General features: G+C 41.7%; 1 protein-coding gene across 3 annotated transcripts in view; it reads right to left on the bottom strand.

Annotated features, from left to right (window-relative positions):
- Nucleotides 1-27449, bottom strand: part of DOCK8 (dedicator of cytokinesis 8) — a 200742-nt gene that overhangs the window by 101788 nt on the left and 71505 nt on the right. For all 3 annotated transcript variants that reach the window (XM_014846768.3, XM_044757028.2, XM_014846769.3), the window contains 9 exons: nucleotides 26833-27048; nucleotides 23558-23643; nucleotides 18644-18710; nucleotides 15988-16137; nucleotides 12364-12444; nucleotides 11094-11253; nucleotides 9057-9193; nucleotides 7362-7455; nucleotides 6473-6635 (listed from right to left, as the gene is read on the bottom strand). In XM_014846768.3, the coding sequence (XP_014702254.2) occupies nucleotides 6473-6635; nucleotides 7362-7455; nucleotides 9057-9193; nucleotides 11094-11253; nucleotides 12364-12444; nucleotides 15988-16137; nucleotides 18644-18710; nucleotides 23558-23643; nucleotides 26833-27048 (1154 nt within the window). The remainder of the gene's footprint in view (nucleotides 1-6472; nucleotides 6636-7361; nucleotides 7456-9056; nucleotides 9194-11093; nucleotides 11254-12363; nucleotides 12445-15987; nucleotides 16138-18643; nucleotides 18711-23557; nucleotides 23644-26832; nucleotides 27049-27449) is intronic.

Raw genomic sequence — 27449 nt, 5'->3', positions numbered from 1 at the left:
ACTAACCAGCAATAACACTGGAGTATTTATAGCATTTGAGGAGTATTATGCCATAAACAACATTGTCCTCACGTGGAGAGGTTTCCTGTTGTGTTACAGATTCTTGATAGACAAGTACTTGCTCTTTGCCAAATCCATCTCACCTGAGATCCCAGCATATACGGGGACTGCTTCCCAAGGCAGGTGGATGAAGCTGCATGGCCGTCTCCCTTGAGTTTCCAGTGGCTTAAGTCACTGTGGACCTTTGCATGACTCCACAGAGTAGAGGAACTCATTACGAGGAACTCCATGGAAGGGAAGGGAAGCTTTGATTCTTAAAGGAGGGTGTCAGACCCCCAAGGAACCCCCCGGACCTCCTGAATGGGAGCCTCCAGGTGGGGCTGGGCACTTGTACATTTATAAAGCTCCACAATGGACTCCGATGCACAACCACACCCTACCCCCACCCCAGCACTGAGACGATCCAGTCTGGACATAGAGCCAACCGGGATCACAGTGGGAGTCCATCTCCTTGGACCAAATTAGGTCCCTCTCAAGGATACCTTCCTAACCACCTTGTTCAGACTTATTTCTGGTTTATTCCTTTCCTTACAAATCCTACTCACTAAATTATAACTTCCAGACAGCTATTCAAGATGAGCTTGCACATTTATTCTATGCCGTTCTTTTTGCCCCGTAGGATGCAAGTCTGGTAGTATTCCTCAAAACTCCACTGCGATATGGGAGGCACCTCCCTGTTAGACCAGATACCAGGCAAGCTTTGAGAATGCAGACTTCTGGTCTGAGAACATTCGGCTAAATAGGAGGAGGCCTGAAAACAGCTAATTATCCATCAAAGAAATCATGTTCTAACTGATATGCTTGTTCTCGGCAAGCACGGTCCTCCACAGCGAGTCTGATAATTGGATAAAAAGACCTCAGCGGCTCTCGGGGGCTGGGATGAGAGATGAAAACGCACTTTATGTGGCTTTCTCTAATGTAATCACCAGTTAAGGGGATGGCGAGGAGCTTAACAAGCTCATTACAACCTCAGCGCCTGTGATCTCCGCACACACCCCCTTAACAGCCACAGGATAAAATGCCCTCAAAGGTCTCCCTGGGTTTTGGCCCCAGCCGGTGCTGTTTTCATTCTGCCCGCCACCAGAAGGCAGCTGGCGTCTCCATTACCAACCACTGGGCCGTGTGGAAAATAAGCCAGGAGTTGGTTCAAATGTGCTCCTGGGCTAACAACGAGTATTTTCTTAATCTGGGCACGGAGAAAGGAATGCCAAACTCAGATTTGGATAATCCTCTTTATCAACCTAATTTTTCCAGCTGTTCTGTTCTGCTTTCAGAATTATTGTCCTACTGCTTGTGATTTTGAAAAAGTTCTGGCCTGGGTCTGCTTCTGGGAACATTTGTCTGACTCCATGCCTCTAACCCACAGAGGCTGCACGTGGCCACGTGGCAGTGCGGGGGTGTTTGGAGGATGCTGGTCATTCCTGGAATGAGCACTTCAGGCTCTAGAAGTTCATTTCTTTCCTCTGAGTGTTTCTTTTATGAATGATCAACCCTCGTTGGCTCACGGGGACACTTCCGGAGTCTGGCGCAGCGCCCCTGTCACTGATCCAGATTGTTCCTTAAAGAAATTTGAATAAGGCAGAGGCACCAGGACAGCATCCACAGAGAATGCAAGGTGAACGGTGCCCCTTGAGCTACAAGCTGGCAGACCTGACTGAGGGCGCCCGGAGGGGCAGAACAATCGAAGGAGGCACTTGAAGAGGTGGAAGGATGGGGAGACGGAGGGCAGGAAGGCAATTTCGGCATATCCCAAGCTATTTTATTTGAGGCTCCATGGCAGATGCTCCTTTAGGAGAGGTAAAAGGAGGCTGAGTTCTACTCATATGGTGTTAAATTGAAGCCTCACCCATGTTAAAATCCTGCAGTGTGTGACTCTGGCCACCACTCACACTCAAGGCCAGACAACATCCGCCATTAGACCCGTGTAATAGTTGCCTCCACCCACGGGAGCTCTGCTGTTTATGTTAAAAGGACACAAATTTGAAATTTGAATCCTAGCTTTGTCACTGCAGGCATTCCTTGCTTGGCCCAACAGGTGTATTCTCCACAAGTTCCGGGTAGATTAAAATTTCATGTCATATTTCAAATTCATGAAGGGAATCCTCTATAAGACAATTATCCCCGAATTTATCTGCTCTGTAAATCTTAATTTTCATTAGTTTGATTTCCTTAAAGGGATACAGCTGTGACCAGGATTGGAGCTGTGGAAATGGCAGTGTCAACAGGGAAAGTTACTCCCATGCCAATCCCTTAGAATGACGTCCCAGATTCAACTAAATCAGAAAAAACTTTCCTAAAAGAAGCAGGAACTGCTGTCTCTACTGAAATAACAATCCTCTTGGGAGAGAGAAGACTTCAGCCCACACCTGTTATTGATTCCATAATGTAAGCAAGTTTAGGGATCTCTGCTTGGATAGCGGCTTTGACTTGCAGGGTGGGGTTGGGGAGCATGTAGAAAAGCCAGGAGGTTACAAGTGTTTTCAGGTAGGGGGAGATGGCAAGAAACAAAAAGGGGAAAACTGACAGAAATGAAAAGATTAGGTCACCAAAGGCAAATTCAGTCAACTTATCAATTTGATCTGGGGTTCACACTTGACTTGAGTCTTCCATTTCCATTTTTTTTTTTTTTTCAGGAAGATTAGGTCTGAGCTAACATCTGCTGCCAATCCTCCTCTTTTTGCTGAGGAAGATTGGCCCTGAGCTGATACCCGTGTCCACCTTCCTCTATTTTATATGTGGTACGCCTGCCACAGTGTGGCTTGATGAGCAGTATGGACGTCCGTGCCTGGGATCCGAACCGCCAAAGCGGAATGCGTGAACTTAACCGCTGTGCCACCGGGCTGGCCCCTTCCATTTCCATTTTGTGAAATGGGAGTGGAGGTGTAGGAAAGGGGAGAATTAGTCTAGGATTGGGTTACTGTCAACACCAACCTAATCAAAACCACTATAAAGCACACAAGGACTAGAGAAGAAATACTAAAAATTTAACAACAGCACAAGAGATTCAGACAACATGCTCCCTAAGTTTCTCTCCCTAAGTTCCTTGATGTTTTCACAAAGTAAAATTCCGAACCAAGTTCACTATAACCCTCCTTCCTTAAATGAGCTATAAAATATGGTGGCCTGGGTGCCAAGAAAGGATGCTAGAACCAAACTGGAGGGAAGCGTTTGATCCTATCATGCTAAGAGTAGAGACCTGGTTTTTAATGGGATGGCCTTGGTATTTCTACAGTGTACAGTAGAGCTAAAGAATATTGACTTTGCACTTGTGGGACTATTTTTCATGATGCCAAGTTGGGTCCATAGTAATCCGTCCAGACTTGTCCTCCTTAGCACTCCTCCGTTTCTGAATCATTCGTGCACTAATGCATTCTGAGTCCTGCTGTGATGTAATTAAGGGATAATGTTTGCAGCAAGGAGTACAGAGAGTTGTAAACGCCTCCCATGGGTGATTAAATGCTGAAGGGAAGTTGAATAACTATAGAATTCATTTGGTGCAAGTTTATCCCAATGCCACAAGCATTTTTTTTTTTCCCAATTATAGGATAGGGTTTCTAAAAAGATACAAACACAGCATCCGTAAGCAAACGTTATCATGCCTTCATCTCCCTTTAGGGAATGGAGAACTGAAACTACTACCCTCTTGGAATGCTTATTTATCTAGGAGGGGGACTTGGGCTGAGTTTGTACTTAAGGAATGAGAATGGAAAACCAAGAGCTGTTTCAGAAAGGATTAAATGAGGGAAATGCATGTGTACTTCGCCAATATTGGAAGGAAGAGGTCCATTTCTAACTGTGCAGATGGTTGTCTGTATTTCTTACAGTAACTTTTTTTTTTAATTAATGTTATGATAGATTACAACCTTGTGAGATTTCAGTTGTACATTTTTGTTAGTCATGTTGTGGGTACACCACTTCCCCCTTTGTGCCCTCCCCCCACCCCCCCTTTTCCCTGGTAACCACCGATCAGATCTCCTTGTCAATACACTAACTTCCACCTATGAGTGGAGTCATATAGAGTTCATCTTTCTCTGACTGGCTTATTTCACTTAACATAATACCCTCGAGGTCCATCCACGTTGCTGTGAATGGGCCAATTTTGTCTTTTTTTATGGCTGAGTAGTATTCCATTGTGTATATATACCACATCTTCTTTATCCAATCATCAGTTTCTAGGCATGTAGGTTGGTTCCACGTCTTGGCTATTGTAAATAATGCTGCGATGAACATAGGGGTGCAAGGGACTCTTGGGATTTCTGATTTCAGGTTCTTAGGATAGATGCCTAGTAATGGGATGGCTGGGTCATAGGGTATTTCTATTTTTAACTTTTTGAGAAATCTCCATACTGTTTTCCATAGTGGCTGTACCAGTTTGCATTCCCACCAACAGTGTTTGAGGGTTCCTTTTTCTCCACAACCTCTCCAACATTTGTTGTTCTTGGTTTTGGATGTTTTTGCCAATCTAACGGGTGTAAGGTGATATCTTAGTGTAGTTTTGATTTGCATTTCCCTGATGATTAGCGATGATGAACATCTTTTCATGTGTCTATTGGCCATATTCATATCTTCTTTTGAGAAATGTCTGTTCATGTCCTCTGCCCATTTTTTGATCGGGTTGTTTGTTTTTTTGTTGTTATCTTACAGTAACTTTTGACCTCAATGAACCACTCACTTATCCTGTCTGGGTGTCAATGTTGTGCATCTGGAAAAGTGGGGGTGGCGGTGCTAGGATTAGGTGAGTTCTGAAATTCTTTGCATTTCAGTCCCACATACACATACAACATCCTGGAAAGCACTGAGTGAAGATCTGGGGGAATCAGAACTCTCTTATACTGCTGGAAGCATTGCAAACCGGTACAATTTTGGAAACAAGTGGCAGTATGAATAAATCTGAAAATCTGTATTATGTGTGATGCAGTAATTTCACTTTTAGGCATATTCTTTAGGAAAACTTTCACACATGTGCACAGAGAGACAAGACAAAAATTCTCACTGGACAGTGTTTGTAATAGCTCAAAATTGGAAAAAACAAATGTCTATCAATAGAAAAATAGGAAATAAATAAAACACGGCCTCTTCACACAAAGGAATATTATACAGCAATTAAAAAGAATGACAAAGCTCTCTATAAATCAATATTAATATTTCTAAAATATATACTGTTAAGAAATTCCCATTGGTTAAATTTGTGAAAACCTGAGTCATTAAAAAGGATAATGACTGTAACTGAATGTAACACATTGAATCAATAAAATGCACGAATCCACGTCATACTCAAAAAAGAAAAAAATCATACTGTTAGTTGAAAAGTGCTGGATAACACAAAGAATGTGAAGCCATTTATGTACATTTTAAATATATAAAAATAATAGTATTAAGTGTTCTCAGATACGTACATACATATGAGTGTGTGTGCGTGTGTATGTGTAAAACCAGAGAAAATGGAAGGAAGGACACACATAAGTTCATGACAACAGTGATGTTTGCGAGGCAAGGTAGAAGTCTGTGCCTGGAGACTGAGGATAAAGGAGACTTCAACTTAATCAGTATGATTACAGGTGTGTGTGTATAAAATTGTGTACGTATTGTGATTGAGTGTGTGTAAATATATATAGATATAATAAACAACAAAATGTAACTTCTAGATGGAGAAAGGTGTTTGTTATAGCATTCATCTCTTCACTTAAAAAAATCTTTTCAAAATAAAAACTACAAGTATGTGAGTAGCAATGCCTTTGGCAGATGTATGGTGACCAGCTCCCTCCCAGCCCCCACATGAAGGGCCTCCGAGAAACTGGGGCAGCCTAACCTTTTAGGCCTTCACGGGCTAGCTCCTTGCTGTCCAATTTGGTAGCCACCAGCCAGTTTTAACTATTTGAATTTAAATTAAAATTAATTAAAGTTAAATAAAATTAAAACTTCAGTTCCTCCATTGTACTAGCTACATTTCAAACACTGAATAGCCACATGTGGCTATTGGCTATTGTGTTGGGCAGCACACATATAGAACATTTCTATCATTTCTGTAAATTCTATTGGCTAGAGCTGGCCTTGAACTAAAAATAGGTCTTTTAGACACTGAGAACATTTTTGGTTATATTGCTCTTTCCCTAATACGTCCTTCTTGTACATAGGAAAACTAAGGTAATGCCTAGGAGGATTTTTTTATTTCTGGAAGGAATACGTCCACCATATTCCTAAGTTCCAATTATAACTGAAGTAATACTTTCTTGTTAACGAAAATTAGGTAAACCATTGTAGAAAGAAATCTAGCAATTATCTATAGGTATGCAAACATCGTATTTCATTTTCCCACAGACGTAGGAAGATAGGTTGAAGGATGATGAAAGCATTACCCAAACGAAACTCTAAATGTGGGTTCAATGGTTTTCCAAGAGCCTTTGTTTCTCACCTGTACACAGTGTGAGGGACATATACCTCCCGGATTGGAAATTCCAAAATCTCTTTGTGTGGACGTGTCCGGTTTTCAGGAAAGGGTCTCACTGGTAGCATTTCAGGAGTCAAACAACAGCTGACTGTCTCTGGAGCTGGAGAAATCTCCAGTCTGAGCAAGCCTAAAGAGAGAAAATAGGACTGTTTTAGCAAAGACATTGTCATGTTACAAGGGAATCAAGAAAGATTGTTGTACTGTATTTCTTTGATGAAAATAAGGCTAAGTTGTGGGAGTGTAAGAGTTTTAGAATTCCCAGCTAATTTCCAATAGGTGGAGAAAAAGCAAGTCATGCCAACTTTTGAGATGTAGTTTCTCAAAATTGAAAAGCAAGAACTTGTACAATGAGTAGAAATACATTAGAGGATCTTTAAAGTCCCTTCTAGAACTACCACGCTATAATAGTACATAGTTAAGTAACTACTGGTGGTTTTCAAACTGGGTTCCCTGCTACCCCAGGGTGCCGTGAAAGCACGACAGGGGCTGTTAAAACTGAGGATAAGGTGCCTTTATCTTCTACGAAAGCATCTCACTGTCACTATTCTTTGTACACTAAGAGTTCTGTATTTTACTTGATAAAAGAGGCTTCTCTGTTCAAACAATTATCTGATTATTTGAGAAACTAGACCTAACGCATGATGTTTACTTACAGAATCAATCCTTTAATTGAAATAGAAAATATTAATAGATTTTCAAAAAAAAGTAGACCAATTCAAACTCTCAACTCCTGATATAAAAATCCCACATTTCACTTGATAAACCTGGTTTTATAAAGTGTAACATTAGATAACGTGTCTAATCATACATGGTTTTGGCACAGCTTAAGAGGATAAAGACAAGCCATTCACACCTGGAATTGACTTGACTCTTCTCTGTAAGGATGAAGATCTTTTGTAGTCAGCTAAAAACTTGAATAAATCTTCATCACTAAGGCGATCTCCCTCCTGCCGAGAAAACAGTCAGGGTTAGTGTAGAAGCACCATTGACCCCTGGGGTGGGGACCAACAATTTCTTGGAAGATTTTTATCTTTTAAGTTTTATTCTAGCATGCCTTTCATAGAAATTAGGATTTTAGGTAACTCTGGAATCATTTAGTTCAACCTCTTGTCAAATATTCCTTCTCTACCACTCCTGACTCACTGTCACTCAGCCACTCATCAATCCTTCTGGGGATGGGGCATCCACTGCATGCTAAGGAAGCCTGTTTGACCGCTAGAGGTCTAGGCCAAGAGCTTCTTCTCCTATAATTTAAACCCACTGGATGCTTATTTGACTCCCTGGAATAATACAGAATAAGTTTACTTCCTTCTTCAAAGATTTGAAGATGGAGAAAGCCTCTTTCTCTCTTTTTCCTATCCTCATTTTCTTCACATTTGTCTTCACTAAGAAGGCTAAGCATAAATACCACCCTCCATGTGCTGTCATGGGACAGGCGCTCTGCCAAGGAATACGTGGGCGAGAGCTCTCATCCTTGCAACAGCCTGGTAAGGGGATAGGTAGATAAGTATGTTTTATTCCCAAGCACAGATGAGAAAACTCAGACTTCGTTAAGTCAAGCACTTTACCCCTGAAGGTAATACAATCAGAAGGGGGGCATCCCAAACAGAAATCCTTCCTGTCCCATGCTAGTTCTATTATGTGGCGTGGTGCACAGACCCTCAGCATCCCTTCTGCGTTTTGGTTTGTTAACATAACCCCTTGAAATGCCCCACGAAGACTATGTGAGCCATGGAAAATTTTCTAAAACAGAATCAAACCAAGTCTAAGTCAAGTTTGTTTGGTTGGTTTTTTTGGTAGTAAAACACCCATAATATAAACTTTACCGTCTTAACTATTCCTTAGTGCACAGTTCAACAGTGTTAAGTACTTTACATTGTTGTGCAACCGATCTCCAGAACTCTTTCATCTTACAAAACCGAAACTCTGCACCCATTAAATAACAACGCCCCATTCCCCACTTCCTCCAGCCCCTGGCAACCATCACCTCACTCTCTGTCATTGTACTTTCTGTCCCATGAATTTGATTACTCTAGGAAAGTCTGTTTTTTAAGGCCTCAATGTTCACTGAGCTAACAAAGAGCGCCATCTGCAATGGTTGCCCTCTATGAGCAAGTGGGCAGCCCGGGAAAGCCTGCCCATGGAAGAGAGGCGAGAAGGACAACAGCCAGGCCAGGAAACCCTGAGATCAAGGGGGAAACAGTGTTTCAGCCAGACTGTTTCCATAGCCTAATAAGTGAATTGACTGTGATAGTTCAAATAGGGTAGTTTGTATTAATGGGAACAGATCCTTCTCTCAATTGAGAAAGCTAACACTCATTTAGCACTTGCTGTATCGCAGGCACTCTGAGAAGAGCTGCATATGCCTCATGTCATCTCACCCTCCCAACAGCAAGCACCACCATCCCTGTTTTGCAGATAATGAAATTGAGGCTTGGTGAGGTTAATTAACTTGTTCTCTTAATCACTACATCAATGCCCCCTTTGGGCTCCAACACCTATGCCATCATGGGGACGAATCCAGACACCCTGCAGTGTGGAGAGATACCTGTTTGAAAAAGCTGCTAACGGTTATGGGGGTGGTCTTCAAGTTGGAGCCAACCCCATTTTCCTCCAAGGAGAGGGCTCTTTCAGAAAGCCTTCTAGACTGAGACAAAGTTCTCCGCTCACCCACAGTGCTTCTCCCTTTAAGGAAAACAACTGTCATTCTCATGTACGCCTTTCTGTTTGAATACGCAGCAGTTATTAACTTTACCATATGTGTATTTAAAGTCACTGAGCAAGAACATTGAACATGGCCATCCTTGTTTTAAATGAAAATTTCCCTCCGCTGGTCCTATCTGTCTTAGTCCCCCTGTTGGAGCCCCTAATCCTTCTCTGACTGGAGTGGACAGGCCATGAACAGCAGTCCCCTCCCACATAGAGGTCAGGGTGGGCCAGATGCCACCCAGCAGGAGTCCAGAAGTGCAGCCAGAACAGGGTCTGCAGATAAGCTCTATTTAGTCAACAGTGTTTGCTTTTGTTTTATTTTTACATCTGCGTTCCATGTAGAACAATGGAGAGGCAAGCACTCAAATGACCCTGAAGGCATTTGGGATTGGGACCCAAACACACTAGGGGTCAGCCGGAGTATATTCTGAATCTGAGCTTTCTCCTGCTCTTTCTATATGGACCACGCTGCAGAACTGAGCTTCTGCCTTGGCTGACTTGCCTAAAGGGAAACCTGAGTCACACTCAAATCCGGACTGGGACCCTGACGCTCTGCTTGATTGTTTCTTACCCTTTTTGGAGATTTAGGTGGGGATCTTGTTTGCTTTTACACTGCAAAACTCAGGGGTTCTGTTGTGAATGGTCAAATTGTTTAGAACTGTAATATTGGTAACTCTGAATATTCTTTTATCCTTAATTCTTGCTATGATGCTGAATTGGAACTTCTCATTACCATTGCCTACCTAAACTTGCCATTCTGCCTCAGTATAATACACTGCATTTTCTGGTTGCTTCTTAAGAGTCAGCCTCTGTAGTCAGGTTAATTATCTTTGACACAAAGATTTTGGAGGCCCCAGCAAACCCTATGCCTTTATGATGTCCTCTAAGCTCTATGCATAGCTCTTTCAAATAAGGCTACCCGAGTCTACATAACAGTTGGCATTTAAAAAAAAAAACACTGTGGTGTGAAGGTCAGGATGCACTAAAGTGAGGTAAATCAGAAATAACCTAAGAGTTCTGACTGGTAATTACGCAACAGTAACTCAAGAATAGCAGCGGCAATAACAAAATACCCTTTCGTCCACTCCTCTGCTAAAAGGCAACATTTCAGAAGTGGCAGAGCTAAGGAATGCACGAGAAATGTCACGAGAAAATGTGACTGTAGACAAATATTTGCTGGATCCAAAGACATTTAGGAAAATAGAAACTCTGCCACAGGTGGGGGTGGGTCGACTTGAAACCTCAGTAACTCTCCTGAACAGTTCCATACCCAGACTGTTTAGAAAATTAATGATTCAGATCAAGGGTGAGGTGACGAAAAAGAGAAATATGCTGAATAAATTGGAACAGTAACTAGATATTCTTTTGGCATCTACTTTTTCATAGCACTTGGCAAAATAAACTTTAAGGGACTGGAAATTTTGCTGGGGAACCTGAGTTTTGCTTTTTGAAGCCCTCGTGACACTGGCTTTTCTTATGCTGAGGAGCCAACTGTGGTCAGGAGCCAACCACGGTGCTTTCGTTTAACACACTATAGATGGTTATTATATTTTCTTGTTATTTTCAAGAATTTTACTTTTAAGAGGAGGTGGCTATTGAAAATTAATTTTTTAAAGCGTCAAACTGTCCATAAAATCCCAACTAAAAATTTACTGTAAGAGTATATTTAAGCTCCACAAACATTCATAACTGTTTTGGGGATTACCGTACAGTCAAGCATTTGGAATCCAGTCATAATCGTGTTTCATCCTATTTATCTCCCTCTTCCTTCCCACCCCCAACACCTTACTGGACCTCCAGCCCCACTAATAAGCAGTTGACCTCAGAGTTGGAACTCTGGGGAGCCCTCCCCTTCCACTGCAGTTGAAAATCTTACCAACCATGGAGTCCACATCGGTTACCTCCCTCTCCAGGGTAGAGACATTGAAGAAGCTTGTTAAGCTTATGGGAGCCCAGGCAAAGGGCATCCGGTATTTCCCCAAGCGTTGGCAGAAAGATTCAGCTTGAAGCTTTAGTTTTTCAATCTTCTCTTTACTCTAGAGGAGAATGGAAAGACACAAGCAGAAACAAACAATATGGCACCAGCACCAAGCCAACTGCCTCTGCCATAGATACGACAGCCATCTCAAAATCCCCACCTACTGACTAAAAAGAGGGACTAGGCAGAAAAACGACACAACTTGGGCCAGAGGTCTAGCTGATCAGGACATACACATTAGAAAAGGAGAAGTTTGAAGAAAGGCTACATTCAATTATTAAATACACCTTCAGCTGAGAAAAAAGGTTCAAGGCTCATTATATCAGCTAACCAACAAACGCCTCTTTTAGGGCTAGCTACAAGACTTGGATTGACATGAGAGAATCTTAGGATGAAAAGTTTTGCATATCATCTACCAAGCTCCCAAAGGAGCCTGTTTTTCAAAACTTGCCTTGGAAGACTCCAGAAAGATCTATAAAGCTTCCTAACAGCTTCCTTATTAGCCTGTTAACACTCCCAAGGTGTTCTTTCTAAGTTCAGAATAAAAGGTAGATTTGAAAAACACCCAAAGTCCCAAGTTCAATAAATCTTATTTGAAACTTATGAGTCTCGTAGTATGATGCTGATTAGGCAAGTCTTATTCCAGAAAGGCCATGTTTTAAAAATCATATTGGAAACCTTTGCATGTGGGCTGAGAAAAGACGTCCTTTTCATAGGCTTAATACCTATGTTGTATTGATGAATTTATGACATACAGTCATCTCAGCGAATATCCAAATATCCATACCAGAAAGGACAGTGGCCCATGCTGTTGAGGAAGGCCAGGAGAGCTCTGGTGCTGTTCAATTTCGTGGGTTCTCTGTGGCCCTCCCAACCAGCTGGGTCAGAGCCTCAGAACCAAGACAAGGGGAATATGGGTTTGTCCTAGCCAAGTTTTGTAATTAGACATTGGTGTGTCCATCATCATTTGTTGAGTTCAAGCCTTTATTTCTTTAAAAAGTTATCATCAATGACCAGTTTCTCTTCTTTTTCTAAAATACAATTTATTAGTGTCTCATAGGGGGACATATTATGGATTAAACCTCATGAACTATTTTGTGGAACACTTCTGAAAAAATACCTGCTTATTCTAAGGTGTCATCATTTAGCAATACTCAAAATATCATACCTTTCCACCATCACTTTCTTTGATAACCATGTAGGGTTCTGCGCAGTCTCCAATCTCTCCCTGCTGAAGGACTTTTTCAATCTACCAACAAAAGTAACATTAAAAGAAAGCACAAAAATCACATCCATATAATGGAATCTATGCAACCATCAAAATGATGTTTTATGAAACATTTGATGACATTGGAAGATGCCCAGGATATATGCTTTTTGATTAAAAGAATTAGTCTGAAGAGTACTATACAGTTTTATTTTTTTAAAAAAGGCATATTAAAAGGATGATAGTAGATACACAGCAAATGTTAACAGTAGTTATCTTTGTATGGGGGGATTACGTACTATTTTTATTTTATTCCTATTGCTTATGTGTGTGTTCTATTTTTAAACAATAAACATGTATTATGCCTACAATAAAAAATGCAATAAAAGTTATTTTATAAAACAAAACCCATGAGACATATGTAGGAAGTGAAAAGCTCATTTTCTTTATTATTGCTTACAATGTAAAAAAGAGATATGGCCACTGTAAAAGTCAGGTTGGGGACTAAAACCTTCCACAAAATGAATAAATGAACAGAATAAATTATCTATAATTGTCTCCCCTGTATTTCCTATTAGGGCTGCTTCTCTTGACTTAACAGACTTGGGAAGGAACTTGAAAGCAGTTAGCTAGGGCAGCTTTTTACTTTGCTAACTGGCTGGTCATATGAATGAATGCTATTACTGTCAAGCATCTTCTTCCATTTTCCTTCAGGTAAAGGATCTGGCTGGCCATAAATCTGGGCACCATGTTTAAGAGAAAGAGAAGCAGAAATTGGAAATTTCCTAACCCTCTGCTCAAAGAAAATTTAATTTAACTTAGATGTTGAAGACAAAAACAAGTAGATTAAGTCCCATTAGCCTGTGTCATTAGTCGGGGTGATCCTTGAAGAATAAATTTGGGTCAACATATTGCAATAGGCACACAGTCTTAATAGGCTCTATCAGGTGCAAAGAATTTAAATCAGAAATACCGTAGTGATGGAGGGTGTTTACCGGAGTTTCAAAGGAAGTGGCGTGGGGTTGCTCAATGGACATCTGTCTCAAGGAGACTACAAGCAGGAAGTCCCTCTTCTCACAAAGGAAGTTTAAAACCCTTCCGATTGTCACAGCATGAAGACAAAGCTGAGCCCCCTGAGAGATATCCCGGGTTGGGAACACAGACGCATAACACTTGCGCTAGAGACTGAATGGTATTCCTGTTATTCAGCAATCCTTCACTTATTCATTCAAAAACCATTCATTCATTCAAAAAACATCTGTTGAGTGCCTTCCATGTGGTGTCTGCTGGGGAGATAAGGTGGTGAACATGAAAAACCTGGTCCTTTTCTCCTGATGCTCATAGTCAGAAGCGTATAGAGCAATTGGAAGGAAGCTAATTTTTCCACGAAGTCAATAGACAAAAACATGGTCTTTAAAATGAACTTTGAATAGAGATAAAGAACCTTTTAATTAGGACCCTAAAGCGAGGAATGGGAATGCTATGGCTTAATGCACTGGTAGCGTATAGTGTGGAACCCACAGGAGAGGGCTCTCCAGAACCTGGAAGCAGGAGAGGCCAGATTCGACCAGACCAGCAGATACTACTTCCTTCAGCAAGTTGGATAAGAGAAACTGCAGGTATTTCCTGAGAAGGAGCCGCAGGCTACTCTGAGAGCCCACTGTATGGTCCTTCACGGTTTATGAGTAAAAGGAAGTGTGAGTCCTCATAGCCATGGCAGGCAGGGAAAGGAGCATATCAGAATTACCTGGGAATTTTTTTAAGATAAAGAGGCTACTCTCTGCCCTATTGGGGAGGGGCTGGTTCAATGCCTGGCACGTCTATTTTTAAAGTTTTAAATCAGATTCACTCTCATCCTTACTCTCCCTCCCTCAATTGAGAAACAAAACCTTTAAGCCTGAAATTAGCCCTTAAAGCAAATATTACATGCCGTACCTAAACTAGCTAACTCCACCTAAAATACAGTTAAGAGCCTGGTGTTCAGTTTGAGAATAAAACTAAGAAAGAAAGAAGCCCCTCTTGATCGAATGGCATCTGCCTGAACGTGCTAAATATTGTAACACCATTTACTATATATTTAGAGGGAAAGAAGTGACAACGATGGCATTAAAGAAAAATAAATCAGAAGCAGACTAGGGACTGTCTTACTGAGTAGATTTAAATTTCTAACTCTATCCAGACAATTTAGAGAATGTTTATTAATGCCAAATGAATCCATTTACACATCTGAAAATTCTGGAATATATTTAGTAAGAAACAGTAACCCAAAAGTAGCTGCTGATATCTAGCAGATTACTATGGGTTAGCCAAAACAAAGTCATCCACTGAGAAGTGGAGTTCGAAGAAACATTTGGATGTATAGAACTAGTTTTGGCTTCTTTGGTTTTCCAGGCTGACAGCCAATTTTAAGTTTAACCACAGGGCTGCTAGATGGGCCTTAAGCTGACTTTTCTATATGTCTAAGAAATATCGCAATGAAAAGGACACCCATTGTTTGACAACAATAGATGCGTCTTTTAGCAGTAGAATTTTAACTATATTTTCCATAAACTTAAATAAGTTCCCTTCAAGCTATAGTGACCTTTCCGAATCTTTGTAAAATGGCGTAAAGGAAGCTGGAATGGAAAGACATCTGCCACTTGTTAAGTGACCTCCAAGTCGCCTGAGGTTTTTGGAATCTATATGCTGCTCCCATGGGATCATGCAGGAATCAATGAGATTATGGACCTAGAATACTGTGGTGACTAGAAAAGGTTCCAAGCCTGGAATGCCGGGTGTACATGAAATCAAAACACCTGTATTTTTTTTTTTTTCAGTTTTGGGTAAAGAGTCAACGAGACTGATTATTTGGCTTCAGGTAGGTAAAACACTCAATGTTTGTTGTTAACTTCTAACCAGCCATTTTGGTGTACAGAGAAAGTCTGGTTTTCTTACAACAGTGAAGATTGTAAGAATGAAAGGTCCTTCTACTTATAATTGCCCCTCAGATTTTGACTCTCACTAGACCTACTCAGTCTGTGAGATGGTGATGAAAAGGGAGAGCGAAACTTGGAGACTAGAGCCCACACCTCAGACTGTCAGAGCCTGGACTCTGGGACATTTAACTACAGGTCTCTGGGAAAACACGAACATCATTAGGAAACCCTATCCGAGATTTTCTCCACAGCAGCCTCCCGGAGCTGGACAGCTGAGGGCACTTTCCTTGGTTAGGAGGAAGGGCGCCTATCACGTGCCAGGCTTTATTCTGTAATCACAACTGCCCACTGAGGGCGGTGTTATTATCCCCACTATACGGATGAGGAAACTAAGTCTCAGAAAAGTTAGGTAACTGCCCAAAGTCATAGAACCACCAAGTTGCAAAGCCAGGATTCAAACCTAGGACTTTATGACTCCAAACCCCATACTCATTCTAGTATCTGACACAATTTGCTTGTAAAGGAAAAGGAGTAAGTCAAGAAGGAAATGAAGTGAACATCATGGAGGATGCGTTGACGCGTTCTGACATCTCTTTCACCCCCAACATGCACGGGGAATAATGCAACAACAGGAACACCAGAATGTGCAAATGAGGTCGTGTTCAACTACCTTGACTACCAGGTAGATGTCTGAGGACGGGTAGGTGACCGAGAACACCGCAGATCTCGCTTGACTTGACGTGGCAACAGAAGGCGTGTGAGCACGCAGAAATCCCTTGAACTGGTCAGAGTTCAGGTCACAGTGAAAATTTTCTGAGATCTGTAAATGAGCAGCAAAATGAAAAATAAGTTAGACCTATTGTGCTCATGGTCTGCAGTTGTTAGCAACGAGTTTAAAAAAAAAAAAACCACAAAGAAATTTCGCCAAAGGAATAAGTGTAATCATAGATGTGGTTTATGACTAGTGGCTGCTGGAAAATCTGATACATATTTTGTCACAATCTCTAGATATTTTGGAGCCATTGGAGAGATGTTCCTTGAAACATTTAAATTTTTTATCAACTCACCAGTATTTCCTGAATATCAGTGATGTGCTATGTACTGCAAGGAAGTAGAGCTGGACGTTGCCTCTGCCCTCAGTTTACAGTCAAGAATGAAGGAAAAGGCAAATATGTCATTATCTACAGTCAGAGTAAAATATGAGTGACTACACTCATACAAAAAAATGCTGTGGAAATTCCAGAGGGCGAGAGATGACATCCAGTTGGTGTGATCGGGAATGCTTCTCACGGAGGAGGAATGTGAAACGGATGGGCCTTGGAAGAAAATTCTGGTAGGCAGAGCTGGAGGGCAACGGTGTACAGGGAGAGAGTAGTTTAGTTAACAGAGATTAATCCAGCTTGACTTTGCATAGGCTCTGGAGGAAAGAAAGCAGATGAGAGCCATCCTGAAGAAAGGCAGGCATGGAAGCTAAAGAGTTTGTTTTTAATGTTGTAGGTAGTGAGGATTCATTAGAGATTTTGAGCCAAAGCATGACGTGATGAGTGGTCCTTGGCTCACTGGTGAAGTGTTGCTTAAGAGCCACTGTATAGCTGGGTATCCCCTTCACCATTCATAGAGCTATAGCTGAAAACTGGCTGCCCAGGCAGAGGTTACATTCACTAGCCTCCCTTGCTCTTAGGAGTAGGCATGTGACTAAATTCTTTCCAATGAATTGTGAGCAATGAAGTGTGGCCTCCATCACCATCTTTTCCCTTTTTTGGGAGCTGCAATGGCAGTGTCAAGAGTGACATTGGGAGAGCACATATTAAAGATGGAGGAGCTGTTGCCAGCTTAGGTTCCTGAATGACTCAGTGGAGCAGACCACTGCTGACCCAGCATCCTCCACCCTGGATTGTTAAGAAACAAAGACAGAAATTTCTTCTTTCAGCCAGCGGTTCTCAAAATGTAGTCCCCATGGGCCGGCCCTGTGGCTGAATAGTTAAGTTCGCGTGCTCGGCTTCGGTGGCCCAGGGTTTCACTGGTTTGGATCCTGGGCGCTGACATGGCACCACTCGTCAGGCCATGCTGAGGCCGCGTCCCACATGCCACAACTAGAGGGACCCACAACTAAAACACACAACTATGTACTGGGGGGATTTGGGGAGAAAAAGCAGGAAAAAAAATAAAGTGACAAATTAAAAAAAAAAAGTAGTCCCCTGATGAGCAGCCTCAGCACCACTGGGGAACCTGTTAGAAATGCACATTCTCAGGCCCAACCTGGACTTACTGAATCAGAAACCCTGGGTTGGGGTGCAGCAACCTGTGTTTTAACAAGCCCTCTAGGATCTCTTTTTTTTTTTTTTCAAGATTGGCACCTGAGCTAACAACTGTTGCCAATCTTCTTTTTATTTATTTATTTATTTATTTTCTGCTTTTTTGCCCCAAATCCCCCCAGAACTTAGTTGTATGTTTTAGTTGTGGGTCCTTCTAGTTGTGGCATTTGGGACACTGCCTCAACATGGCCTAGATCCAAACCTGCGAAACCCTGGGCCACCGAAGCTGAGTGCACAAACTTAACTACTCCGCCACAGGGCTGGCCCCGGCCCTCCAGGATTCTGATGCATGCCCAAGTTGGAGAACCACTATGGAATCTGGGGTCTCTTTTTGTAGCAGTTAACCTGCCCTAACTAATACAAATCTCAGTGATTATTAATATTTACTCAAGAGATACACACTTCCTTAAACGCTGAATGGCTGTGGGTAAAGGGGGGCAGAACCATCCCTCTCTGGTTTTGCTGTTTTGGCCCTCCTCTAGGAGTCACAAAATAACTAAATATTAAAACACTCATGGAGAAGTCTTAGGGCCTTGAGTTCTTTTCAATTAAAAGCACATTACAGTTGGTGAAGTCTTCACCCTGTGGCAATTTTGGACTTCTACTGCACAAGACACCTTCCATTCATGATGAGGCTATTTCACAATGCCAAAAACTCCCAAACCAAGGAAACATCACATGCATATCTGAGCTTGTTAAAAATGTACTTAAATCGCTTTGTTTGACGTGTAATCTCATACACGGCTATTTCATTTATCTCTCTATCCCAACCAGGCCACCATCTCCAGCAGGCCTTTCCCGTAAAGATTCTCCAAAGAACATAAATGACTAATGTTCCCAGATCATTCCTTCAAAAACTGCAAAGGTAATAGAACTAGACACATCAAAGGTCATTTGCTCTCAAATTGAGAGCGTTTTAGCTGCATTAGAGGTGAGATTTAAAAACATGAACCCAAAGAATCATGAACAATATGTGTGCCCTCAGGGATGGGTTATTTTTTGCTTTCTTACCTTTTTCCTTTCTTTGACATCATAGAGGGCAATGCTGGCAAAGAGAGGCTCAATTTCAATCTCAAACCTGTCAGAGAAACAGAGAAAAATCTATATGGTTTTAACTGAGGTAATTTTGAATTTTCTGGAAGTGCTTGGATCTATAAACTGGTTAAAAATGTAAATAGTTTCCAGAAATATTTGGATAACTCCATGCATATGAGAATCATACTAGGATGTTAATGGACAAATATGGGAGATTCATGAAGATTCCTAATCATTTGAGATCATGGTGGATGCCACATTCTCTTAAAAAACTCTTGTTGGTGGCCCTGCAACAGAGAGTAGGGTAGAATGGATCCAACATGGCGCTTCTAATCACCGCAGCTGCTGTGTTTTCAGAGGGTAGAGTCTCTGTCTTAGGTAAAGGTCTTGTTTACAGTTTACGTTTTAGTGCTGGAATAGGAATCCCTCTTACTCAATTCTAAGGGATGCAGCTTTCCAGCTAGTGAAAAAAAAGTTCAGTTGCTTTTCCTTAGAATTCATTGGGACCATCAGAGGAAAGTTGGGTTGTGACATGGGCAAATGTCTGGCCCTCTCTAACTCCCCTGCCAGGGGGACGTGCTGAGTTGAAGGCGGGGCAGAGGACTGAGCACTGTCGATAAACACTGAAGTGGGTGGAGCCAAGGAGAGCCTGAAAGAGGAGCCCTCTTGTTAGCCCTAATTGCTCCTCTCCCTTGAAATGGTGGGTCTGAAGAGAACGCATCCCCAAAGCATAATCCTGCCACATGTTACAGGAGCACTTGAAACACAGATGTGCACCTTCCAAGTTTCTCTGCTTAACAGTTGCCATGACCTTGGACACTGCCAGCTGAGAGCACCAGTAATCAGGCCCTGGACCACTGTTCCCACAGAAGTCATGCAAACTAGGCGGAATTTTGTTTCAAGGTGTGTGTGAGAGGATGATCTTATCATTGGATAGCTTTGTCTAAAAAGAAGACCTTTTCAGAAGAATATTTAGGCAGAGGTAAGCACAGACAAGAGTCACTTGGTCAAATGGCATCTTTGGAAATGAGCCAGTTGAGAATGATGGCCGACTCACAGAGCACAGGGCTTTGGTCCCTCTCCCACCGCCTGCTAATTGGGATCCTAATTAGGTTTTTCACCTTTCCCAGTTCCATTTATTTATCTGTAAAATGAGGAAAAGACATCTGCTCCTCCCATTTCCCAGGACTGTTGCAAGGACCGTGAAAGATAATGTGTGTGACTGTACTTTAAAAACAATGTCAAGAATAGCATTATCCAAAATAGCCAAAAGGTAGAACGAACCCAAGTGTCCATGGAAGGAGGAACGGATAAACAGAATGTGGTATATGCATACAATGGAATATTATTCAGCCTTCAAAAGGAAGGAAATTCTGACACAAGCTGCAACATAGATGACCCTGGACGACATTACGCTAAATGAAACCAGTTACAAAAGGACAAGTCTTGTGTGATTCCACTTCTATGACGCGCTCAGAGTAGTCACATTCACGGGAACAGAAAGCAGAATGGTGCTTACCAGGAGGAGAGAGGGATGGGAATTATTAAATGGGTACAAAGTTCCAGTCTGGGAAGATGAAAAGAGTTCTGGAGATGGATGGTGGTGATGGTTGCGCGACAATGTGAATGTACTTAATGCCACTGAACCAGACACTGAAAAATGGTGAAGATGGTAAATTTGATGTTATGTATATTTTGCCACAACAAACAGTGTCAAGGATTCTATGATTATTCTTTTTATCATTAGGTAGTAGCACATTAATAGGGGCTTTACTATGTCTAGGCTCACCAGCTACTGCCTGGCATGGTTGATCTGTATTTAACTGCGTGAATATTGTTGTGATCTACTTAGGTAGGTACTGAGTGTTAAGTTCTCTGTGGTTGAGAGAAAGCAAAAGAGAATTAATCTTTGTCACATACAATTGTGCTGTGATAAATGCTTTACACATGTCAATTCCTTTATGCTTCACAACAATAGAATGATGCAGACCTTATCCTCATTTTTGAGGTTCAGAAAGATAAAGTAATTTGCCAAAGGCCACAAGATTAGGAACTGGCACACTTGGGTTTCGAGCCCAGCCCTTTCTGATCACAGAACCTGAGTTTTTCCTCCAATGTTTCTCCAAGTTAGTCCCTAGAAACTAGCATTTTTGAAGCAAATGAGGAATTTGTCAAAATGTAGCTTTCTTTGTTCCTCCTGAGATCCACTGAACCAGAATCTCTTGGGTGAAATGGTGGTGGAAGGTCTCCCCAAATCTGTATTTAAAACAAGCTTCCTGGGTAAATTTTACACACACTAAAGTTTCACCACCAAGAAGACTCCTTCAAGCCGAGGGTACTTTGCATAAGATGGTATTAAGTTTTACATCGAAATATTTCCCCTCTTAAAATACAAAACAGAAAAATACTTTGTTGTCATCCCTTTTTTTCCTTGCTGCTACAAACATTTGCAGCATCTGCACCAGCCTAATTCTTTCCGTAAGCTTGAGGCTTTAAAGATTTCGCAAAAGAAAACAGTGACCATTACAGATCTCAACAATTTTTTAAAAACTCTCTAACTGATAAAATCGATAGTCATATGAATAGAATTCTGCATGTCAGTGTCAATGGGGAAATGAGTTTCTTTAACCTTATCATCAAATTTTTACTATTCATATTTTAACATTCTAGGTTCACCTTTGAGAACTTGCTTTCTTTCCTTTATCCAGTTATTCAAAGCATTTCTAGCTAGGACAGTGTCTTCAGGTCGTCGTTCCTCTTGCAGGTATATGTTGGCATGAATACTACTTAAGACACTTGAGCAGGCCAAGTGCATTGAGCAAACACCTCCTTTCTACTTAATTTCTGCTTTGGCAGTTGCAGGAGGAAATCACTAGAAGCTACACTTCACAATTTTCATCAAGAGAAATCCAAGTGACTCGATTTGTTTTTTCATAATACACATCTAGCTCAGTGGCCGCGTTTTCCCACCTGTGAGAACAGCTGCTGGTTATTTATTGGAAAGATGACAGAAAGAGGGGAGAATTCCTCCAATCCTGAAGGGCACGGTGACTGCATCTGAAAGGGGCCTGGTGTGCTTCCTGTGGGGATGGTGAGGGCGTCAGACAATAGGGAGGACTTCCTGAACAACGCAGAGGGGAATGGAACCGCCACTTCCACTCAGGCCTCCTGCGGACGGGCTGGGGGTTCCCACCGCGGGTCAGCTCGGGGGGGGGGGGGGGGGGGGGGGGCTGCAACTTCAAGAGAACCCCGACAAGTGTGCGCGCAGTCCTGCTGGCTTACCTCCTGCGGGGAGGAGCTGCGGAGGCCAAACCTTAGAATCAGAAGTTTACGGCAGGTAGGAACTTCGACACCCGCTGGTCTAACAACTTCCTTTACAAGGGACAACTCATAATCCCAGAGAAGTCCCCAGGGTTGAGACACAGCCTGAATCCACAGATGCCCTAACTGCAAACTAGCTGCTGCCTAGAGGTCCATGAATGGACTTCAAGAGATGGACGACCTTCCTAACAGGGGACGAAAAAAATGTCATGCTTATGTACCTTTGCCTCCACAGGGCATTGATGACCCATTATTTTCAAAAGAGTCTGTGCTTTGAAGAAGTGGAAGAACTACTTCTCAAAAGTAGCAGTTGGCAAAGAGAAATGAGAGGTATGCGAGCACTCCAGGGGTAGGCAAGACAATCCACGGGAGAGCAGGAAGAAAATGCTACGATTTATTTTGATTTATTTGGTTCATCCTTTAAAATTTCTCATGTATGTATGTTTCATAATATATATACAATATTTAATATGCAAGTACAAAATTAATACACACGTATAGAGGACATGTGGGTTTTTTTTACTGTAAAAGTAAACAATCAAAAAGTTTAGAGAGCCAGCCCTGGTGGCCTAGTGGTTAAGTTCAGTGTGCTCTGCTTTGGCAGCCCAGGTTTGGTTCCCGGGGCAGACCTATACCACTCATCTGTTAGTGGCTATGCTGTGGTGGTGGCTCACATACAAAAAGGGGAAGATTGGCAGTGGATGTTAGCTCAGGGCAAGTCTTCTTCAGCAAAAAAAAAAAAGTTTGGAGAGAATTGCTTTAAAGTAAATATGGCAAATAATTGGCTCACAGATGAATGCAGATGGCAGATATGCTTTGAATTGTGTGATACTGAAAAAGGAAACAAGAAAATATCTAAGAAGTCAGGAAATTATACAGAAAAATGTGGATTTTCAGCTTCTCTTAAAAAAAATCAGACTATTGACCAAAATGGGCTTGTTTACTTGAATGGCAAGAATCTGCACTAGCTAGTAGTGGGCGTTGCCCTAAAGGTAGTTTGCTACAGTCCCCACTACTCCCTCCTGTCCCCTGGCTTTGAGTATTAGTTGCATTTTTCACTGTGTTTCAACAGTGGCGTGCTGGTAAATGTTTAGCAAACAAGTCTCTGAGAAAAAAAAAATAGGCTCTAATTTGTATCATTTTCTGGTTTCTATGTTGTAAATACTTCTACCATGGCCAGTTTCAAGCTACCAACGTGACTTGACTGAATAAAGAGTTAGGAAGAGAAGTGCACAGTCAGCTCGCAGGAGTTAGAGCTGATTCCAGCACACCACTGGCTTTCACTGTTAAATTTTTCTTAATGTAGGCCATTTCGCTCAATTACTTTCCATGCCTAATTTTAGTGTTAGCCTTCCCTATTACAAAAGAAAGACTATCCAAGACTTGGTAGGAATAGAATCTGAGTCCAGCTGACTCTGAACTCTGCTCTTTCCACTGCCTCACAGCTGCCCACTGCTGACAGTGTTGGGAGATCCTCCCTCATGCAAGCTCTGGTGATAAAGACACAGTTTGTGTCTAACAGACAAGACAAACCTCAGGGAGGTGGTTAATATATTTGCTGATACTTACTTCAGGGTCAGCAACTTGACCAATATTCTGTTGCCCAGATGTTCCTTAGGACATTCTGGTACCGGACGTATTTCCACAGCATCCTCCTATTAATCACATTGGAAAAGAAATCATTAGTGAATTTCCATGAAGAATTCCAGTTGGTGTTAACCCAGGCAAGGGAAGGCTGCCATCCACTGCTCAAGACAACTTGCATTTGGTTTATTTCTAATAGTAGAATAACAGTGACTTTATAAGAGAGTTTATTAACCAACCGCCAAGCTCCCAAGTCAGCATGTCCAGCAAACATTTTCTCCTTTCAGAAAGCCAAGCATTTAAGACAAAGAGACCGAGGGAGGAAGGAAGGAAATGTGAAAATGGATATGGCTTAGTAACATCCACCAGATGGCATCGCAAAATCTTATACCTATTGTTTTCTTTTTTTTTTCTTTTTTTTTTTTGCTGGCTCTAAGTACACATTCCTAATATTTCTCCTGCCAAGGGCTTTCCTAGTAAATATGTGAGTTTCAGCCTTGAGATCTGAGTCAGGATAGTTCACTTAAGGCTGTAAACCATCAATCCTAATACAGAGTACCTTTCTCAGTTCACTGTTTTCTTAAACAGATGACAGAGATTTGGGTTGAATTTATAGGTTTTATACAGACAAGTCCAAATAGAACTTGCTAAAGTTCTAAGTATAGGAAAGCTTAGGAATGACAAATTAAGAGATATACCTGTCTATTTTACCACAGAGGGACTAAAGACTTAAAGAGAAATATCAGGTCGCCATTGTAACTTTTCATATGCAAATCTGAACTATCACAGTATCTTAATTATATTCACGTGCGCTAAGTTCAACAGTATAAGTGCCTGAAAACATTAATTCCTGCTCTTGCAGTAGGCTATCGAAACACTGGTGAGTGGTCTGCAGTCTAATTGTATTTTCCTGGGCTGTAAATGATGGGAGCTTCCCGCCAAATACCCCACAGCAACCATAACATTTTATAGCAGAAAAGTTCACCTTCTTGGTAAATCTGTACCCAGTTTGATGGAAGAGTCAAGTTTTCTCCCCAGGAAATAAAGGAATGACGATATAAATAATTTCATTAATGTTTTGTCAAAAAATCAATATTCATAATCATTTCATGGTAGGCCAGAAATTTATCTTTCTTCTACAGGACTTTCTTTGGAGAAAGTACAAATTATAAGTACAAATGCAACCTCTGTGTGTTCAACATCTTCAAGGGCTGGTATAGGGGGCCTCAAGCACTTTAGACATAGCAATTTACAAATAACTGGTACACTAATTACAAAGCATTCCCCTCCACTAATAAAGCAGGCCCCATTTGGACCTCTGTTAGATTATAGCACCTGTCAGTCTCAACGTGAGTTTCTGCCGTGTTTCAAAGACCATAAAACAGAGTTGCTTCAAAACAGTCTATGAGTCATTCTTGTGATCAGTTCAAGACTGGATATCCTCCCATTTAATCCCATGAGGGAGACTAATGAGCTGATGCCTCTCTGGAAGTATTTTCTTCACCTTTTAACTGTCATCTCTCTTCTGGTGTCCACTTTGGGTCTCTTTCTTACATATTGGCACCTCCCATGGAATTGGAAGAGGAACGCAAGTGAAGGTCAAATCAGTCACATTTAATATTTCTTGACAAATCTGGTAAAAAGTTTTAAAGCTATAGATGGAAACTGAAAAGTTATAAGATGTGATTGTTTATAACATCTTTGGATTTCCATTACATGTGCTAATATACACCAGGTAGACATGCAGATAACTAGGCAAACATAAAATTTGAAGTTAATAAGTTAGGAGCCTCATTCTATAATTTAATTTGCTTGTTGAATCTTGAATAACTTATTTAACCTCTCTGATTCTTACTTTGCAATCTGAAGGATGGAGATGATAACACTGCCCACCTTATTCATGTTTATTTTTAATCTGCCTCATTCAGAAAAGGGTTTGTGGCCACTGACAATAAAAAAAGGATTTGAAGCCCCTGGGAATAAAATAAATAGATGAGAAAACCAAGGTGGCTGGAAAAATATGGATAAAAAAAAAAGAAAGCTGAAGTAAATTCAGGACACCAATAAGCAAGCCACTAGATTTAGCAGAGGTGAACAGAAATTTGACTCTAAGTAAAGAATTTAGGAGAGTCAGTTACAAGATGTGCAGAATCTCTAAGTGTACATATTTTCCAAGTGGAAGCACAATTCTTCTTTGTCAGAAGGCTTGAAGGACAATTTCCCTTTGGATCCTCATTGAAGCCGGTGCTGGATGATGAGCAGGTCAATGTCCTTAATAATATTTTCACAGTGGACATGATATCATACTCAGGACTACTGTTTCCTCTATTGTCCTTTTTGCTGACCAGTGGTCAGCCCATCAAAGGGCAAGTCAGCAGACCCAGTTCTCGGGGGTAGGGAGGCGGGCTTTACAGTGTGAGAATCGGAGTCCCTAACGGTCTTGCTTGATCCAAAGATCAAATTTCAATACTTAGAGGCATGGATGGATGGCATATCTCTTACACAAAATTTCTCCAAATCTTATTTCTTGCAACTAAACTTTTAAGAAAATTTGGACAGTGGAGATATTACAGTAATTTGTTCTGCCAAGACCGAGGAGCAACGATATTCTAACACACACAAGAGAAGACTGGGAGACTCATAGAAAGTATAAGGAGCTACACAGGCTTGAAAAATGGTCATCCATCATCCCATCTGAAGTGCCCCAGCGAATGACCACAGGCAAAGCCCAACCTGTCACGTTGTTCTGGATCAGCTCCAATAGATAACGAAGTGGATAATCCTGGTCCCAAGATTCTATGCATTGGGAGCACAGCTATGATTATGTCAGCCTGGAATGTTTTCAAAGCAAGTCTCTCAGGTTATTCATAGTGACCATTTAAAAAAAAAATCTTAACAAAGCACTAACTAAGTAATACATGTCTTGATGGATTCAATGTAAACACATCGCCAAATAACAGAATGGTTTGACTCGCTGAGTGGGATTACTGCATGTAGACCCCGGAAATGTTTTTAGGACTAAATGAGACAATATCAGTGAAAGTGTTTTCTAAAGTGTTATGAAAATTCTATTTATTATTGGAATCTCATCTGTATGAGGGTGGGTAATTGGCTCTGCTATCATACAGACTTGCCTCAGTGAAAAAGCCCCAGAAATCATACAGTTAAGCATCCGGACATTGCTATACAGTAATAGTATCTTCCTCGAGACTCTCTGTGTCTTCACTGACATTCTCCAGCATGGAGATGGTCGCACCCACCTCATCCACTGATGGGTAAAGGGCAAAGAGCTCGGCCTGCCGATTGGTCCTGCGGGCCTCCTCATTCTGCTTCTCGAAGTCCTCGGCACTCACGTGCTGCAGGAGGTTTTCCAGACGCTGGTCAGGCGGCAGGCTGCGGAGGTCAAAGTCGCAGGCAGTGAGGGGACCTTTTCCAGACACATCACACAGCACGTTTAAGCGGCAGCGGGGGCCTGTCTGTGAGAAAAGACAGCTTTGTGAGAGAGAGCGGGGGTCTAAAATGAGAACTAAAGCATCGAGGACGTCTCAAGACTGCTCTAAGGTGGGGCGACAGAATCCGCCTCAAGGAGGTTCTGAACAGGCTGAGCGTTTGACAAGAATGACATCCTAGTGTCCTGGCCTGAGTATCCAAAAATTAAACATCTTCTTCCCACCTGGAAGCAGGTAATTACTCATCGGAGGTAGATAAACCCATCCGTGAGTGAAGGTTTGAAAAGAGCACTGTGTTCCTATTAGTTGTGACGTGTTCTTTTCTGGAGATTGGGAGCCAAGTCTCTGATGAAGCTCGCTCATGCCTCAGGCTCTAGCAGAACAGAACTGCACAAGGTGGTGCCAAAAGGAGACGGGACTGGGGAACA

The sequence above is a fragment of the Equus asinus genome, chromosome 23, assembly GCF_041296235.1.
Source record: "Equus asinus isolate D_3611 breed Donkey chromosome 23, EquAss-T2T_v2, whole genome shotgun sequence".
Taxonomy (NCBI): domain Eukaryota; kingdom Metazoa; phylum Chordata; class Mammalia; order Perissodactyla; family Equidae; genus Equus; species Equus asinus.
Note: the sequence above shows the minus strand (reverse complement) of the source record. Positions and strands in the feature narration are given on the sequence as shown.